The following is a 20,148-nucleotide window of genomic DNA, read 5'->3' as shown; positions in this document are numbered from 1 at the left end:
GTATTTTCTCTATAAGGCATATCACAGCACAAAAATACAAAAAAAAAAAAAACAACAAAAAAAAACATGTCACAAATAATTTGTGAAATGGACACTTGTTTACATTACAAAAGTTAAAACAAAAAGGCAGAGTATCATCTTGTTTAACCCCAGCTGGAAATGTGCATGTTGGGTGACTTAAAATTTTCGCCACTCTGTGCATGTCTTAATGTAGTTCTTAATTAATTATCTTCTGGTATATGATCTATGTATAAAGGTAGTACCGATTCCAACTTCAATTAACCAATTTAGCTCACAATGTGCTCTTCCTGCTGCTAGTATTAAGAATAAAACTAAATATATAATTCATTTCTTGGCACTTTTTAAAAGGTCTTTTGATAACATTTTAGCAATATGTAATTTTCTGTACAAGTTCAGAGAATAAACTCATTTTAACAAGGTTGTGAAAACTTGCATGTTGAGAATAAACTAATTTGATTTCTAGAAAGAAATGTCAGGATCACGTATTGACTATTATGCACCCACAATTAATTTGTCTTTAGAAATTCTTAATCCCAAGAAACATGACTCTTTCAGAGAATATTGGCAAATACTTATGTTCACATTCAAAAAGTTTGTCTATCCTCAAATTATCTAGAATATTAATAAAGAATACTATTTTGATAGAGGTTGCATTAAATCTATAGATTGTTTTGGGTAGTAGGACATTTTAACAGTTAATTCTTCCCAGTCATGAGAATAGTACATGCTTCCATTTTTTTATATCTTTTTCAACTTCTTTCTTCAGTGTCTTATGATTTTCAGAGTACAGGTCTTTCATCTCCGTGGTTAAGTTTATTCTAGGTTTTTTTTTTTTTAATGCAGTTGTAAATGGAATTATTTTCTTAATTTCTCTTTATGATAGTTCGCTTTGATATATAAAAATGCAATCAATTTGGCAAGGATGAGGAGAAAAGAGAACACTTGTGCATTGGTAGGGTTGTAAATTGCTGCAGCCACTATGGAAAAGTTTGGAGGTTCCTCAAAAAATTAAAATTAGAACTACTTCATGATGCAGCAATTCCAGTTCTACTTATCGGAAGACATCCAAAACACTAATTCTAAAAAATATATGCACTCCTATATTCATTGCATCATTATTTACAATAGCCAAGATATGGAAGCAACCTAAGGGCCCATCAACAAACAATTGGATAAAGAAGATGTGGTACATATATACAATAGAAAATTACTCATCCATAAAAAAGAATGAAATCTTATTATTTGCAACAACCTGAATGGACCTAGAGGGCATCATGCTAAGTGAAATAAGTCAGACAGAGAAAGACAAATACCATAAGATTTCACTTACATGTGCAATCTAAAGAACAAAATAAACAAATAAAACGGAAACCGAGTCATAGATACAGAGAACAAACTGATGGTTGCCAGATGGGAGTGGGCGTTGGGGAGCTAGGTGAAAAAGGTGAAGGGATTAAAAAGTACAAATTGGTAGTTACAAAATAGTCACCGGGATGTAAAGTACAGAATAGAGAACATAGTCAATAATATAGTAATAATTAAGTATAGTGCCAGGTGAGTACTAGATTTATTAGGGGATCACTTTATAAATTATATACGTGTCTAATCAGTATGCTGTATGTCTGAAAGTAAAATAATATTGAGTGTCAACTGTATTTGAAAAATAAAATATAAAATAAAAAAACAAAAAGGAAATTATTTAGAATAAAGCATTTATATAGAAAACAATGTAATATCAACAAGTATAGTTCAAAAGGAGCATCCTTAAAAAAAAAACCCAGCTTGCACCTGCTTTCAATAAATGGACCAATATGTTGATAATCTACTATCACTGTCATTATTTCTTTTCTATGTTGCTACTCAGAATTCCATAATTCCTAAGAAGTATGGATAACAAGACCCTGAGAACCCAAAATTCAAACTATTTCACTCTGATCTAAACCTCTAATATAAACTTTTAAAAGGAGCTAATCATTATATATTCAATAACCCTGATGCATAATAAAACCAATTAATACAAAATCATTCCACAAATCACCTCCCTTGATCTAGCTAAAATGCAATATTTAAAAAAAGATTTTAAGAAAATCAAGACAAATAAGCAAACATTCCATAGCTTATTTATATTAAAAAAAAATTAATACATTATTTTCTCATATTGAAACTAAAGCCATGTTAAAGAAAGGATTAAAATTGACATTAACATAACTGCAATTTCTTCAGTGTCACCTTACAAATGTTTGGTAAAATTCACCGCTGATTCCATCTGAGTCTATAGTTTACATTGAGAAAGGATTTTGAACAATTTCTGAGTGAAATAAAACAAGAATAGTTTAATAAAAATAGTAAAAATAACCTATTTAGGTTATCTATTTCTTTAGTGAGATTTTACAGTTAGTTTTTCAAGGACTTTGTCTATTTCATCTAAGTTGTTGAATTTATTGGTATAAAGTTATTCATAATGTTCCCTTAATATCCTTTAAACGTCTATACAATATGCAGTAATGTCCCCATTCTTTTACGGCTAAAATTTTCAATTTCTGTCTTACGGCTTACGGTTTATCAAATTTCCTGATATCATTAAAGAATAAGCTTTTTATTTCATTGACTTTTTTCTTTATTGTCTTTCTGTTTTTTATTTAATTCTTTTCTGCTCTTTAATATTTCTTTCTTCAACTTACTTCAGATTTAATTTGCTCTTCTTTATGTAGTAGTTTCTTAAAGTAGAAGTTTAGGTCACCAGTCTTAAACCTTTGTACTTTTCTAATAATATATATCTAATGCTATAAATGTTCCTGTAAGCACTGTCTTAGCTGCACCCCACTAGTATGCTGTATTTCCATTTTCAATAAACTAAATATATTTTCTAAGTCTCCTGGTAATATCTTTTTTGACTCATGGGTTATTCAGAATTGTACTGTTTAGTCTTAAACAATAAAATTGGAATTATTCAGAGAGCTCTCTGTCAGTGAAAACATGTTGTGCATGATCAGAGAATTTTTTCTGACTTGAATCCTTTTAAGTTTGTTGACATTTGCATTATGGTAAGAATATGGTCTATTTTGGTAAATGTTCTGAGTGCACTTGAAAATAAGGTGTGGTCTTAGGTTGTTGAATAAAATGTTAAAAATATCAATTCAATGTTAGGTAACAGTTTTGTTCAAATTTCTATATCCTGATTTTTCATCTACTTTTCTATGAATTATTGAGGATGCTCAAATCTTACCTATAAATGAATTTATTTACTTCTTTCAGTTCTACTAGTTTGTGCTCTGCGTATTTTGAATGTCTGTTATTAGGTGGGTAAACATTTAAGATCTTGATATCCTCTTAGTGAATTAATCCATTTATCATGATTAAATTACTTTTTTAGCCCTAGTAATATTCCTTGCTCTGGAATAACTTGTCTTATATGAATATAGTTTTTCAGCTTCCATTTGATTAGTGCTACCATATCATTTTTCCATGCTTCTATTTTTATGCCTTGTGTCTTTATATTTAAAGTGGGTTTTTACAGAGAACATACAGATATGCCTTTCTTTTATATCCAGTATAATAATCTCTGCCTTTTTAGAGCATTTACATTTAAAATGATTGTCGATACTTTTTAAAGATTCTTGCTACTTCTTTCATGTCTTCCTTGTTCCATTTTTGCGCTTTTCCAGATTTCTTTCATAACTGATTTTTAATGTTATTTCATTTATCTCCTCTATTAGTTTATTAGCTGAACCTCATTATGTTCTATTTTTATGAAGCAGGTCCAAAGATTACTATATATATTTTTGATGTATCAGAGTCTACATATTATACTGCTTCCCTATAGTAGGAGAAATTTATAATACTTCCATGTCTCCTTTCCTAGCCTTTCTACTATTGTCATATATTTTATTTGCATATATGCTTTAAATTCTACAATGCATTATGATTATTTTTGTTTAAAGTCAATTATCTTTTGTCATCAGCTTTATTAAAATATAATTCCAAACCACAAAATTTATCCTTTAAACTGTACAATTCAATGGTTCTTAGTATATTCAAAGAATTGTGAAACCATCACTACTATCTAAGTTTAGAACATTTCTATCTTCCCTCTAAAAGAAACAACTACTCATCAGCAGTTACTGCGTACTCTCCCATACACCTAATGCTTGCCAATGACTAATCTACTATAAGTTTCTATATATTTGCCTGGTCTGGAGATTTCATACATTGGAATTCATTCAGAATATGGTTTCTTTCACTTGCATAATGTTCTCAAGGTTCGAACATATTCTAGAAGTATCTGTACTTTATTATTTTTTATTGCCAAATAATATTTCATTGTATGCCACACTTAATTTACCCATTTATCAGTTGATCGATATTTGAGTAGTTTCCACTTTTTGGCTATTCTGAATAAGATTGCTATAATCATTTGTAAGCAAATTTTTGTATGAACATATGTTTTCAACTCTGATATACACTTAGGCCTAGAATTACTGGGTCACTGAGTAACTCTATAGTCATATGGTTTAACATATCGAGGAACTGCTGAACTATTTTTCAAGGTGGCTTCACCATTTTACAACACATGAGAGATTTGATTTCTCTGACATGCTCAGCAACATTTATCTTTCTGTTTTATCATAACCATGTCAGTTGGTATTAAGTGAGATCTGGTGGTTTTCAAATACATTTTCCTAATGATCAATGATGTTGAACAACTTTTCACGTGCTTACTATTTGTATACCTTCTATTCAGAAATGTTTATTCAATCTCTTGCCCATTTTAATTGTATCAATCATATTTTTAAAAGATTTTTTTTATACAAAAAAAAACATATTTACCCATATATTTAACACTTTCCATACTCATCATTCTTTTGTGTAGGTCTGAATTTCCATTTGGCATCATTTTTCCTTTTGCCAGAGGACTTCTTTAATACTACATAAATAATTGTCTAATAGTGATGCTATTTATTTGTTTGTTTATTTGTTTATTTATTTTTGCTTTTATATGCCTGAAAAATTATTTATTTTGTCTTCCGTTTCAAACAATATTTTTGCTAGTCATAAAAATCAGGGTTGACGTCTTTCTTTTGGAACTTCAAAGTTATCGCTCTACTATCTTCTGCCCTGTATTGTTTCTGATGAGAAGCCTGCTTTCATTTGTATTTTTATTCCTCTAAATATAAGGTGTCTTTTCCCTCAGCCTGCTTTTAAGAATTTCTCTTTATCACTAGCTCTTAGCAATTTTATTATGTTGTGCCTCTGTGTGATTTTCTTCCTATTTTCTCTTCACTGTACTGTTTAGGTCAGAGTTCATAATTTTTATCACATTTGGAAAATTTTCAGTCATTATTTCTTCCAGTATTTTTTCAGTCACTCATCTCCTCTCCAATTACAAACACATAAGTCCCCCTGATATTGTCCCATAGCTCTGTTCATTTTTTCTGTCATTTTTTTTTTTGGTTTTTTATTTCATTTTGGGTAGTTTCCATTGCTATGCTTTAAGTTCACTTATCTTTATGCAGTATCACATCTCCTAATAATCCCATCCAATGTATTTTTCAAATGAGATATTATTCATGTCATCTCTAAAAGCTCAGTTTGAATCTTTACATTATCGTCTATTTCCCTGTCAAGCTCACTTATTTCTCTATCTTCTTGAACTATGCAGTATATAATAGCCATTATAATGTTTTTGTCTACTAATTCTAGCCTATGTATCATTGTGGATTTGTTTCTACTGATTCATTTATTTCCTGGTTACAGGTCATATCTTCTTATTTTTGTGCATGCCTGGTAATTGTGACTGAATGTCAAACACTGTGAAATTTTGTTGGTTACTAGATTTTAATGTATTCCTTGAAATATTCTGAGGCTTTATTCTGGGATTGTGGGACACAGTTATTACTTTAATACAGTTTGGTCCTTATGAGAACGTTCTTAAGCTTTATTGAAGTGATTCCTGAATAGCCTTTAGTCTAGAGTTAATTTGATTCCAGTACTAACACAATACTCTTTATGGAATACACAATATACTGTGTTAGGAGATCATTTCATTCTGGCTGGTGGAAACATAAAACTATTTCCTAGCCTAAGGAAAGCTTCAGAGATTATTCTGCCTGTTCCTTTTTAGTGGTTTGTTCCCTGTTTTTCGATTATTAAAACGTGCATTTTAGTAAATTTAGTAGGTTATTCACATGAAGGCACTGATCAATGCTCAGCCAAAAACTCAAGATAAGTGTACTATAGAGTTCCAATACATTTTCTCTTTTTCCTCATGAGTAGCAATCTCCTCTCTGGTTTACTGTCCCACAAATTTGAGCAAATCCTAGCCAGGTTGGCCTAACAAACCCTGAACATTGTCTTACAAACTCAGTGATACTTCAAACTATGGTTGGGTATCCTCTCCCTGTGCTATAGCCTGGAGCCTCTCCACAGGCATTGAGCTGCTGTACGATGTCTTAAAATTATTTTTTCATTATTTTCTCTGGCTTTTTATTTACTTAAGGCAAAGAAAAAATTCATGTCCTGTTAGTCCATATTTTGGCTTGGAGTGGATGTCCTATATACTTCTATGAATATAACTATTCATTCACTTACTAATCTTCTGTTATAGAACCAAGGCCTTTTCTTTGTGTATTATACTAGTGCCTGGAATTCTGGAATGATTCTCTTTCTTATACATGTCATTATGCACCATTCTTGATTTCTAGTTTAGTTTCTTTAAAGTGGATTGAGCACATTTAAAATGTTTAAGAACTCTTGCAGAGAATCTGTTTCTTTCTGGTTTAGTTTTGGAAGGTTGTATATTCTAAAAATGTATCAATTTCTTCTAGATTGTCACAAAGTAGAAAGCGAAGAATTCTTTGGATTTAAACTCTACACACTTGCATGTCTACACACACACACACACACAATATCTTAGTTATTAAAATCATATCTAATTTGACAGTAACTTATTTCAGTACCTGCCTTTATCCTATCTTTCCAAATTATTCAATTTTGTTTTCATAAAAATAACAATTATTTTTTGTTTTTATTGGTTTACAAAATTATAATAAGAAGCAAAACAAAAATAAATAAGTTTGAGAATAAATTCAGCTTGAGGAAAGAGGCATAGACTACTAGAGAGTGCTCTATGTGAATCAGTTAGTTAATAAGCTAGTAAGAAACCAGTTAGTTAGAAGTTTATTAACAGAGCTTCTACTATACAGTCAAGTTGTATCAGATAACAATATCTAAGGACTATAGGCTTTTATTAACTACTTTAGAGAACAATCTGTTCATCAAAAAGAGTCTCTCTCATAAAATGGCAATTACTTAGAAGAGCAAAGAACTCAAAAAGGAGAGTGTGCCAGAGTCCCACCACCTTTCTCAATATGTAAAAATAAAAAAAAAATTAAAAAGGGAATTTTGAAGAAGACAAAGGATACAATTTGTGTGACAGAAAGAAGAGCAGATCCCGTGAAAGAAACCGCACAGACAATGTCTCAAGACAACAATAAACAATGTTCGCAGTATGGCAAACAGACTAACAGCAGAGGGCGTATCAATGTAGGCATTTGTATCAATAAATCAATTATTTCCAAATCAGAAAATGCAGCGTATTATCTGTATAACTTTAAAATAACAAATCAGCTGGTTTTCTTAGAGGACCCTTAAAAATCAGAATCTTAAATCAAAGTATAGATGCTATAATCCCTAAATTATCCTTTAATAAACTATAAACTAATTTGCTAAAATTACTTTGAAGAGAAAAAGAGTGATGACCTTCCTAAATGCTCAACTTAATTCATAGAGAGTATTTACTATGTTCTAAAAACTGATTTAGAGCATTATGAGAAATGGTTTGACCTAAATATTTTTATAAATATAATCTAACTATTAAAATAAAAATTGTGTATTATATTCTCATAATACATCTAAGATACTTAGAAATTCCTCCCAAATATACTGTTGGATCGAACTTTCCCGTACGATATTGTAAAGCAGTATGAAAGAACTATGAATATAGAATCTAATAATAACACACTAAATGTTCTTAGGCAAGTCATTTATCTTGTTCTTGTTCTATTTAGTCCTATCTAAAATCTGTACAGGAAACTCTAAAAGCCATGCAGCATAGGTTAAATTCTGAATATAAAATAAATGAAGTATGATCAGTTCATCAGAATGTCACAAGAGAAAGCGGTACTTCCCTAAGGCTACAGGTAATTATTTTTTGAATATGGTACCTTCGGAGTTCACAAATTTGAGTGTTTCTAAGGCTGTTCCATTGCCCATTCAGTGTTTAAGCAGAGAATCTTTTCCGAATCTTCAGTTTAAACTTTTCTTCCCTTAGCTTCAGGCAACTGCTGCCTTCCCACAATCTTCACAGAATAAAATTATTCCCTTCTTTCATTTAGAGTGTTACCTTGAAGGGATCTATAAACATGATTAAGTTCTCTGGAGTCTTCTCTATTCCAGTCTATATAAACGTAGGAACACATTATACCTTACTTTTCAGTTTCACAATCTTTGGATTTCACGGATAATTTTCTCTGTTAGATTTGTACACCCTGTGCAGACTTTAAAAAAGTAGATTTATTACTACTGTAATGCCAAACCCTAGCATCTTACACAACAAATATACATCTCAAGTCACAACAGAAAAAAAGTCCTTAAAATCCCATAACAATACTGAAAAAAATTTTTATCATATTGTCATTTCATTCAATAGTCAATCAAAAAATACTGAGTGCTGGTCCTGTGTTGGGCACCAGAAATAATGTTGTAAACAAAATGAACAGAGATTCTGACCTCATTTAGCTTACAGTTTTGAAAGAAGCATGTAAGAGAGTTAGACATTAAACCGAAGACAAAACAAATTGAGTTATGACAGTAAATGTCGCAATCTCTGAGAATCTAACCTAATCCTGCATCAAAAAAAGTCTTAGTAGTAGTAATACTTAAGTTATTACCTGATGACAAATAGCAGCTAAACAGATGAGGAGGAAGAAGTGTTTCATGCAAAGGAGAGGTCATATCAAGGCTGTGAGAAAATAAATTTCAAATAACTCGCAAAGTTCATAAATGGCTTGAGCATAGAGTATGACAGAGAAAAATAAAAGCTACAAAGGTCAGCTTTGCCATATAGGCTATATGAAGTAGGCTGAACTTATCCTAAAGTCATTGAGAAATGGATGATACAAATAAAACGGTGCTGTTCTAGAACACTAAAGTGAAGCCTACTAGTGAACAAGCCCCACTGATATATGAGGAGCTCCTTCAAGTTTTCTATCATAATTTTCTTCTTTTTCTCCAATATTTAATTGTGAAACTTTTCAAATATACAGAAAGTTGTAAAATAGTACAATAAACACTGTTACATCTTCCACCTTGCTGTATTTCACATACATCACCTACGAATAAGGATATTTTCCTACATACCCATAATATCATTATCAAACCTTAAAAAATTAAGAATTCCTCCTCAACTGTTCATAAAAAGTGTAGGGTTTTTGTTATATTATTTTTTGAACCATAATCCCACCAATATCCACGCACTGAATTTGATGCTATGTCTCCTTGCCTATTTTCATATATGACAGTCTCCCCTGCCTCTAATACATAGATCTTTTTAACATTTTAATGTCATTCACTTTTGATAAGACCAGGTCAATTGTCTTTCACATGTCCCCTAATCTGGATTCATTTAATTATGTCCTTTTGGTTTCATCTACTTTTTCCTCTATTCCTTGTATTTTGTGAAAATTGGAAGATACATGTAAAGGTCTGAATAGAGTCAGATTCAACATATATAACTATATTCAGTTAATGCTGTGTACTTCAAATTACATCACATCAGAAGACACATGATGTCAGGTTGTTCTACTACTACTGATACTAACTTTGTTTACTTAGATATAAGTGCTGACAGCTACATCTCTTATTTAAGGTACATATTTTCCCCTTTATGATTACAAAAAAAAAAAAATATGTGAGTTAACACTTTGGTACTATATAAATATATTGTGCAAATATTCCCAAATCCTTTCACTTAATACAATTAGCATCCTTTGATGATCCTCATCTAAATTATTTCATGAAGTGGTTATTAGTTTTCTATTACTAATGTAACGAATTACCACAAACTTAATAGCTTTAAGCAATACACTTTAGCATCTCACAATTTCGGGATTACTGAGTTGGTTCCACTGTTTTCTCTGCCTCAAGTTTTACAAGGCCAAAATTAAGATGTCAGCAGACTGGACTTTTATCAGGAGACTCTGGAAAGAGTCCACTTCCAAGTTCATTCAGAGTGTTGGAAAAATCCAGTCCATTGAGGTTGTAGGACTGAGATCCACATTTCCTTGCTGGCTATTAGTCCAGGGACGCCCTTAGCTCCCTCAGGCCTCTCTCTGGTTCCTGAATGTGGGCCCTGTATCTCAAGAGCCAGTAATGGTGTGTTGAATCCTCCTGCCTGGAATCTTTGGCTTTCCTCCTGCTGTATCTCTCTTCCTCTTTTGGGGAATCTCTGTGACTGATTCCTCAGCCTTTCTCTTTTGCTTTTAATGGTTCATGTAATGGCATTGGTCCGCCCACATAATCCAGGATAATCCAGGATAATCCCTATTTTAAGGTCAGTTGATTAGTAAACTTAATTACATCTGCAAAATCCCTTCACAAGGTCACCCAAATTAGCATTTAATTTAACAAGCAGGAAATGGGAATCTTGGGACATATTTAGAATTATGCCCACTACAGGTGGCAAAAAGGTGATTGTTAAAATTCTATCAAATTTTTACTTATACTAGCCAGTATACTTTAGCAAAGAGCATTCCTTCCTCACCAGCAAATGAATTATAGTTTCTCATAAAAAGGCTGGCTATTCATTCTTTTCCTTTGATTACCAATTTTCAGATAATTTTTCATCTGATGATGTCAACTAATATTTTCAAAATATTATGAAATCATGTCTTTTTATTTAATGTTTTATAATCACTAGAACCCTAAATCTGTTATCTCAATTTTGGCTAAAAGAAGCCCTTCCAAGTTGGTTCCTCTGTCTTTTTCATACATTTCCATTAGATTGTTTGCTTTCTATCAAAACATGATAAACTAGGCTCATCTTATATTTTCCTAGTCCCAGATCTGGAATTGGTTTTTTTCTCCAAAGAGCTGGCTCCTTTTACTAGGCAATGCACTTAGGAATCAAGATCCTACCAGTAAGTGTACTCATTGCTACTAGAGAATTACTATTTCCAGGCCTTTCCATTGGTAGGAAATGTATTTTTAAAACCTAACACCATTTGTAACAACATAGAGGGATCTTGACTAATCATGTTAAGTAAAATAAGTCAAAATAAAAAATTTGAGAATCATATGATTTCTCACATATGTGGGATATAAAACTGAAAGCAACAGACGAACAAGACGAACAAAGGAAAATTCATAGATAGAGACAACAGTTTAGTGGTTACCAGAGGGAAAGTGGGTACGAAGGGAAGTAGATAACGGTAAATAGGGTCAAATATATGGTGATGGAAGAATATTTGACTTAGGATGGTGACTACACAATGCAATATACACATGATGTATTACTGAATTGTACATTTGAAACCTTTATCATTTTGTTGACCAATGTGACCCCAATAAATCTAATTAAAAAATGAGTTTGTAATAATATTCCAAAATTTATGTCACTCTACAGGGGTTTTCCTATTTTGATGTTAAATTTTGTATCTCTTTTTCCTACTCCTGAATATTATAGTTTACAATTATATTTACTTTTTTAATATTTAATATTATAAAATAGTATCAAAATTATACTAATATCACTATTTACAATAAAACCACTGAGTTAATTTTAACATTTCATTAGCCATTCTTCTTATGTTTAGGAGAAATCCAGCAAAGACAGTAAAAAGTACTAAATCCAAAAAACATCTGAAATAATTCTTTTTTCCATTTGGTTTTGTTACAAACTAGATATATGTTTAGGCTCATGAACTTCAGCTTCTTTTCAGTTTATGTATGCTTTCCCTGCCTCACATATTAAAATATATATATATGGTTTAAAAATCAAAACTAAACAAAAAAGTATTAGAGATTTCTCGATGTCATCCCTTCATCTCATTTCTCTACACACCCAAAGATAAACATTAGTTTTGAGCTTATCTTTCCAATTTTTTCCAAAAAATGAACAAACAGCAAATATATATATTTCTTTCCCCTTTCTCACACAAAAGGGAAAACGCATCTATAATTTTGTAAGTATTGGCAATTTTCCCTCTAAAGGGATTATACTATTTAACATTCCCACCAGCAACATATGAGAGGTTCTCTCTCTCTACAGCTTCATCTACTAAGTATGCTGTCAAGTTTATAGATTTTTGTCAACCTGACAGGTGAGAAATGTTATTTCAGAACAGTCTTCATTAACATGTCTCTTATTATGAGTGAGGTTTAAACATTTTTTTCTATGTTTAAAGACTATTTGCATTTTTTCCCTGACTGCTTATTCATGTCTATTGCCCATTGGTGGGTTTTGTTTTTGTTTTTGTTGTTTTTATTTTGCCTTTTTCTTTTCAAAGTTTTAGAAGAGCTAGTAGTCTTTGGCAGCATCCTTGCTATCTAATATGACAAAATATTCCAGGCTCATGTCATTCGTTTCTTGTCACAGACTGGAATCCAACATTTCTCTAAAGAATTCAGGTTGCTTCAACAGGAAGTAGTGTTTCAAAACCACAATCATTCATACTGGGTTGGTATTTCAAAACTATAATCAGTGCTATTGGATTGAAAGGTCTAATTTCATTTTTTCTTTTTTGCATTTGGATCTCTGACCAATTTGGAGTTCATTCTGATGTACATACATTGTGATGTATAGTCAAATTTTATATTATGCATTATTATCTACCCATTATTTAAAGTCCCTTTTCCTCCAATGATTTATGATTACAGATAACATAAACTATATTTCCATGTGTATTTGAACTTTTAACGTGTTTCTGAACTTTGTATTCTGTTCGATTGGTCTGTGTGTCTATTTGTATGTCGATGTCATATTGATTTTAAGAGGCTTACGGTTTTTCTCGTTTGGGTTTTCTCATTATTTCAATGACTATTTCTTCAATTCTAAGATTTCTAATGACTAATACTATTCTGGATACGGTACCTCACTTGTAGGAATGGATACTAGAGAAAGATGGAAGGCAAGGAGAATGCTGACCAACTCTGTGCCAATGGTCATTTCTTTTTGTTTCCACCATAAAAAGGTAAATTTCATGATAGTAGTGATAAACAGACAAAAAGACAGAAATACTATGAATTAAACTTTCATAGTATTAATAATAAAGGTAAATTATAAAACTTCAACAGTGCCATTCTATTTTCATTCCATGCTTTTAACATTTTCTTGGCACATTAAAGAATATAAAATACCACATGTATACATCTTACTTATTCCTCACAACAGTACAGGTAATTTTATCCATATTTCATACTAGAGGATCAGAAAAGTCTCTCTCTCTCAAGTCACACAAACAGTGCCTGAGCCAGAACTAGATCCAGATCTCCTGATGGCCAGCCCTTTGTTTCTGTCACAATATAAGATGTGTGAATCTCACATAACATGAAGATATTACATACAAATAATCATATTATATTTAAATATTTGAATATTAAAACAAACATGATTTATATTATTGTTCCTTACTTTAACTTGCTCCTATTTCAAATACCTGAATATAGCCACTGGGAAAAAACTTCAAGACATCACTGGCCTATATTTTTTAATAAATCTCACCCTTTAAAATATAATGCTTTCAGTAATTTTCTATTTTACAAGACATATTACTGATCCAGATTCCTCATCAAGGTCCAGGGAAAAAATTATGCCCTTAATTCTTTTTTTGTTAAGTGTGGTTCTATCCATGAAGAGTGAAGCTTGTAAGACTACCTAATCACTGCTATTCTCTTATTAAGCACATTGAAAATTTATTAATTCTTAAAGAGATAATCAAGGTAAATATTTAAGGAAATGCTAAGACCCAAATCAGGCAAGAAAATCAAATCTCTCTTTCATTAGAATTTCTGTTCGATTATAAAATTTCCATTTAATAGTAATTCAGTATTGACATGAAAGAGTTGAGAAAATTTTATAAGTTACATGCTAAAATTTTACCATTCTATCACTATGTAACATTGGCGGCAACCTACACAGCTAGAGGGTTAATATACCCGAGAGGGAGCGACGGAAGGATGGAGAAAAACACAGAAACAGGATATACAAAAGCCGGGGCCAGGTGGGACACTGCACTCTGCTCAGATACAGTGACCCTGAGGCAAGCTCAGCATGTTTATTACATACTCTTGAAGGTCAAGGAGGGGGTGGGAATTTCCTTCTCAGGACCTGAAACTTGCTGGCAACAATAATTTTCCAAGGCCTGTCTGTACTGGGTTATCTATGTTAAACTACAAGCAGCTGTCTGTTCACTGTTTTGCTTCTCTTTCCTTGGCAGATTATAACACAGTCAAGCATGGTTTTGCCAATGTTTCGGCCATGGGTCAAGCTCAGATCTGGCTCTCTACATAACATAATAGCTTTTCTAGTCTTTCTTACTTAGTCTACTAGAAACATTATTCCCTAGCATTTGATTCATATAAATATATGACTTCTATTTTGAAAATTACCCTTTCATACCATTTTCCCACCCTCTTAATGGAGTCTTATTCTTCCAATAAGAGAGATACTTCTTTCTAAATTTAGAGAAATTATACAAACTTATTAAAGGCTGTACGTTTTTATCAAGCTATATGTAGAGCGTATACACACACACACATACTAGCAAAAACAGTTGTTGGACTATAAAGACATAACAGTGAAAGTAAAGAATATTCTTTTGTGTAGTTATGACACTGCATTCTAAAAACAAACTGACATCTCAGTTTATTTTACTTACACAATAAGTTTAATTTACATAGAAATGATAGATAATTTCAGGAGCAAGTCTTAAAAACAATTTCTGCTGAATGACTGCTGTAATAATCTCCTTAAGAGAGAAATAAACATAAACTAAAACAAGAGTTGTAAAACAGATATAGTAGCTCTCAGCTGAAGACAAAACTCAATATTTAGTAGGAAAACACTATAAAAATAGAAAGGGTTTTGTTTTAAATTGCTGGCTACCATCAAAATCTGTTCTCTTAAAATTTCAATCCTAAACCATTTATTAAGGCAGATGCCCAGGCAATATACTAAAATATGCACTATCTTCGGAATTCTGCCCTATCCACCAAAGAAGAGGTGGTTTTTCAGTGCTTTAATGTCCAGGGCATAGTGATATGCTTTCCACAGTTTCTCATTTAATAGAACTAGAGATCTTATTAGTAATACAAAGTACTAAATTATTTGCAAGAGTTAAATACAAAGGTTTATTTGTTTTCTAGGAACTGTGAACACTTACGTAAGAAGTTACATTTTCTTAGTTATAGTGACATAAATCAGAGTTTGACTATGAAGGTTAAAAATTTTCCAATAGAATGTGCCACAAATATATTTTTAACAAGCAAATTTAATCAGCAAAGCTTTAATAGTCTAAAATTTGTAAAACTTAAAAAGGATTTAGAATAAAACAATAAAATTTTTTTAGCTTTAGTAACTGGATAATAATCACTAACACATCGTTTTCCTTTCTTCCAATAAAAAATTACATGTCTTTATATATAAATTCCTAACATTAAGAAATTCCCTAAAATTCATGAATCCAGAATTTATACTAAACAATGTATATATTTGTATGACACTCATTTATTATTCAACAAATATCATGAGGACACAGAAAGTTTCCTCAAATTTCTCAAAGACATGAATTAAAAAAAAATATTATGAGTTAAGTACCTTAAGAAAAATAAACCAAACTCACACCTTTAGTTTACTTAACATCATTTTCTTTTTTTTATTCCATTTACTTATTTTTTCCTTACTTTAATATATTTACTTTCTCATTATATTTACTGAGATGACATTGGTTAATAAAATTATATAGGTTTCGAGTGTACAACTCAATAATATGTCATATGCATATTACATTATGTGTTCATGATACCAAGTTAAATTTCCTTCCATTACCATATATTTTTAATTTAATTTTTAATCTTACTAATTGGTATTCATCTTTAAATCACCTTAAACCATTTTTGGAAGAAAACAGGATAGGAGGGAAAGATAACAGGAATAAAGGAAATTGAGAACAGAGGAAGATTGTAGCAGAGGAGATGAGGGAAGGCTTCCTAAAGGAGGAGACGTCTGAGCCAAAACCTGAAGGCAGGTAGAGGCAGTGGTATCATGAATGGGAAGAAAGGATATTTCAAAGAGAGAAAAGAGTGTAGAAGTACAATGTGTGAATGAAAAATAGTAAGTTGGTTAAATCTAACTTGAAACTTGAAGGCATAGCTCAGACATAGAAATTAGGAATATAAAAAGACAGGTCCACATACGCATTAAATCCCACTATAATGAACCATAAACAAATTCAACACAGTGAAAATTGTATCATTATCATATATAAACAGAACGTATACATCTCACTCCTAAAATTTAGGAAATGAAATTCAATTAATAATTAACCTTCAGCAGTGAAATTAGCAATGAAAACAAGTATTTTAAAAAAGACATGAGATTTAAGAGGGTATACAACAAATGCTATAACAACTCGACTTTCCTCTCCAACCCTTGGGTCTTCTGTTCTGCTAAGTTTTATGCTAGAAAAGTAAGTTTACTATTGATCAATATGCTGGGAGAATAAAACGAATTGGTATTTGAAACTCAGGGATCCATTGATCTAAATTTGAAAAAACACTGAATCGAAAGTTAAATCCTGAGATTTTGTGTGATCACTTGGGGCCAATGGGATAATGAATACAAATGTGAATGCAGGCACAAAAGGTGGGAACCTTGATAATGCAAAATATTTTCTCTATATATATAAAATCATGAAAGTGAAAATTCAAAATATTTTGATTATCATGGACTATGGTCCACCAAAAATAAATCTGTGACCCTCCCTTATATCCAGAAACTAGGTAGGAGATCCCAGGGGAAAAGTGTCACCCATACATGGGATTATCGAATAAGAAACACTAGATTTTTATATAGATGTTGGAGGATACAGATTGAGAGTGAAAAAGATGCAGATGCCAAAAAGAATAAGGTATATTTGGAGAACACCTATCCAAGCTAACAAGCGTACATGGCTTATGGAAAATAGTAAATATAAGCCTCATTAAAACAAACAAACAAATAATGCCATATAGTATGGATATTCTATAATTAAAATATTACCAGTGTGCAGCATGTAATTACTGAATTCAAGTAGAAATGGGTGAACTTTTTTTTATGTGCAGAAATTTTCAGTGCATTAAATATACTTAAGTTACAAATGCTGCAAAACGACGTCAAGAAATGTGATGGGTCTAAGATTTTACCCTGCTTATAAGCTAACAAGTTAGCCTGCTACATTTTCATGAATGCTGCCAGAAGACACTAAACTCCTGGGTCAGAGCCAAAAAACTTTAGCATTACTCAGTATAGCGGGCAGCATGAACTTCATGTTTTCATCTGTTCCTCTTGACCTTCAAATCCCAAATGGGCAAAGTGGACAGGCCAAGGATAGAGAGTGAGCAGAGTGACACTGTTTTACAGCTGAAGAACCTCAGACTTACAAAACACAATCTTATAAGGGAGTTGCTAGCAAACCTGTCCACTTTTTCCCACCAGTGCAGGAAGGGAAGAGTGTTATTTTTAGCACCTTGGACAGCAAGCATATCTGCCCTTTGCCCTGAAGGAAGACACAATCTCTGTCTTCCAAAGTGGTTTTCTATGCAAAAATCCTAGAAAAGATAGTCCGGAAAAAAAGCTTTCAATAGCTTTGCTCAGAGATATGCAAAAACTCAAAAAAATTATGAAGACTTGTCTCACAGCAAACACAAACTGTTTCATATATTCTTTATGCTATTGTTTAACCAAGTAATCCATTTTAATTATTTCACTAAAGGGCCAAAAAGGCACAGAGAAATGTCAGAGGTTCCTTAGAAAGGTAAAATAGCTGTCAGGTTATCACACTAAACAAATGTATCCATATACACTTTACTAAAAATACTTAACAGGACACAGAATGAGTAAAACTTCAGGCTTTAACAAAATATTCACCTGAATGACATATGACATTTTCAAAGGCTCCTACCAGTGGTATCATGTGAAATATCCAATGATTACAAAGCCTAATACTTTATCAAGTCAAAGGTAAATGAGTTATACCCAATTTGTTAGCCAAATATCAATTTTCTTCATTTAAATATGAACCTTCAAAATTTTATTAAGAAATAATAAGTATACAAAGTGATGATTCGATCTACATATCAATGTAGAATGATAATCAAAATCAATATAATTAACATATTCATCTCACAAAGTTAACAAGGGTAAATTTTTTTTTTTTTTTTTAAGATAAACACCTAAAAGAATACTTATTCTTCATGGCACGGCAGACGAGTCATTCTCTTGAAACATTAAAAAAAGTTTAATTAAAATTTGCATAAATTTGTTTTACAATGACTCACTACAAAATATTAAGGCATGGGAAAAATATGTTTGTTTAACGACATAAACTTTTAAATTGAAATATATTTCTAAAATAACCATTAAAAATAAACCAAAAAAAAGCGAAATCTTTTTAAAACACCTTTTGTAGAAAGAGTGCATGAACTGCTTCAACTTCAAAACTTCTATTTGGATCATTTAAAATTGGAACAGGCAAGGCTGAAGTTGTATATATATGACCATACCTCTCCTAGGGCTTCGTATCTTTTCTGGTTCCATCTGTGCAAGTCTTCCCGGTAGTTAAAAACAAATGGCTCCCCAGTTTTTATGTGTCTTAACTGTCCCTCTAGAAGATAAACAAACAATATTGCTATGGTTCAGAGTATATTACATAATAATATGGAAAGTACAACTAATAATATCTGATAAAAATTTAAAAGAACTTTCTCTAAAGAGTTTCATTTTTTTAATAATTTTTTCTTCAAATATCAGTATGATTCATGTACAAATACTATAAAAGAATGACCCCAAGTACTAAAACGCTATGCTTTTCGATCTTCATTTTGTAACCTAAAGTAAATGAACAGTAATTGAGACTACAATATATAAGGATGTTTGCTAGCCACAGCCAGGAACATGATCCCAGTTCTTAAGCATAGAGGCTACCCGAGGAATAAAAGCATAAGTATTAAAAAGTTAAGCAACTTTTCAGGAAGTTAAACAAGAATGAAGTTAGTCAACAATCTAAATACTGCCACAGGCAATTCATGTAGACAATAAAGTCTAAAATGAGTTTTGAAAAATGAAGGATCCCTAGAGGCTAGAACAGGTTCAAAAGGTTTCAGTGAGATTTCTCAAGTAGGCCTTGAAATATGGGTAGAATTTGAAACAGAAATTAGAGAGAGGCAGTCAGCTAACGCAGGCTTGGAATCTCAAGTCAGATTCACTTAATTCAGAGATTTTACTGTTAAGAACTTTACTAATAATCTCAAGAGTGCAAGTAATCCAGAGGCACAGATAAAACATGGGGAGGCCTGGGACAACCCAGGAATTTCTTCCCAGGTCCCTTCCTTCCATTGGATGGCACTCTCTGTTCCAGAGTAGGTGAGGTCTCATTTAATTCTGATAATTAAAATATAAAGAAATTTAAAAAACCAAATATTACTACTCATATATATTTTGGCATAAGACATGCTTTTAAAAAAGCGTGAAAATTAATATTAGAAAAGAGATCAAAGTTTCTAATATCTACTATTTAACTTCATTTAATATTCTAGTATAACTGATATTGTAAAGGGATATCCACTAACAGTGATGACAGATTACCAAATTAATTGATGTAGAACAACAAATAGGAAGCTACAACTCAAACACTATCTAGCCTGTAACAACATTACCCTTCAAGTACAACAGTGCGTTCTTAATCCAATGAATCATAATTCATTGTTCCAGAAACATTCTGGCAGTCTATGGTATGTTCTTCCAAATGCCAAGTGCAAATTTTATTTTATTCAGAACTTAATTAATAAATTTTAAAATAAAGATGTTGTCTGAAA

General features: G+C 31.6%; 1 protein-coding gene across 2 annotated transcripts in view; it reads right to left on the bottom strand.

Annotated features, from left to right (window-relative positions):
- FAM172A (family with sequence similarity 172 member A) overlaps positions 1-20,148 on the bottom strand; it is a 352,017-nt gene that overhangs the window by 294,381 nt on the left and 37,488 nt on the right. For both annotated transcript variants that reach the window (XM_036225594.1, XM_016164963.2), the window contains one exon: positions 18,838-18,938. In XM_036225594.1, the coding sequence (XP_036081487.1) occupies positions 18,838-18,938 (101 nt within the window). The remainder of the gene's footprint in view (positions 1-18,837; positions 18,939-20,148) is intronic.

This window comes from Rousettus aegyptiacus, unplaced genomic scaffold (assembly GCF_014176215.1).
Source record: "Rousettus aegyptiacus isolate mRouAeg1 unplaced genomic scaffold, mRouAeg1.p scaffold_m13_p_8, whole genome shotgun sequence".
Classification (NCBI taxonomy): domain Eukaryota; kingdom Metazoa; phylum Chordata; class Mammalia; order Chiroptera; family Pteropodidae; genus Rousettus; species Rousettus aegyptiacus.
The sequence above is the reverse complement of the archived record's forward strand: the minus strand, read 5'-3'. Positions and strand labels throughout refer to the sequence as shown.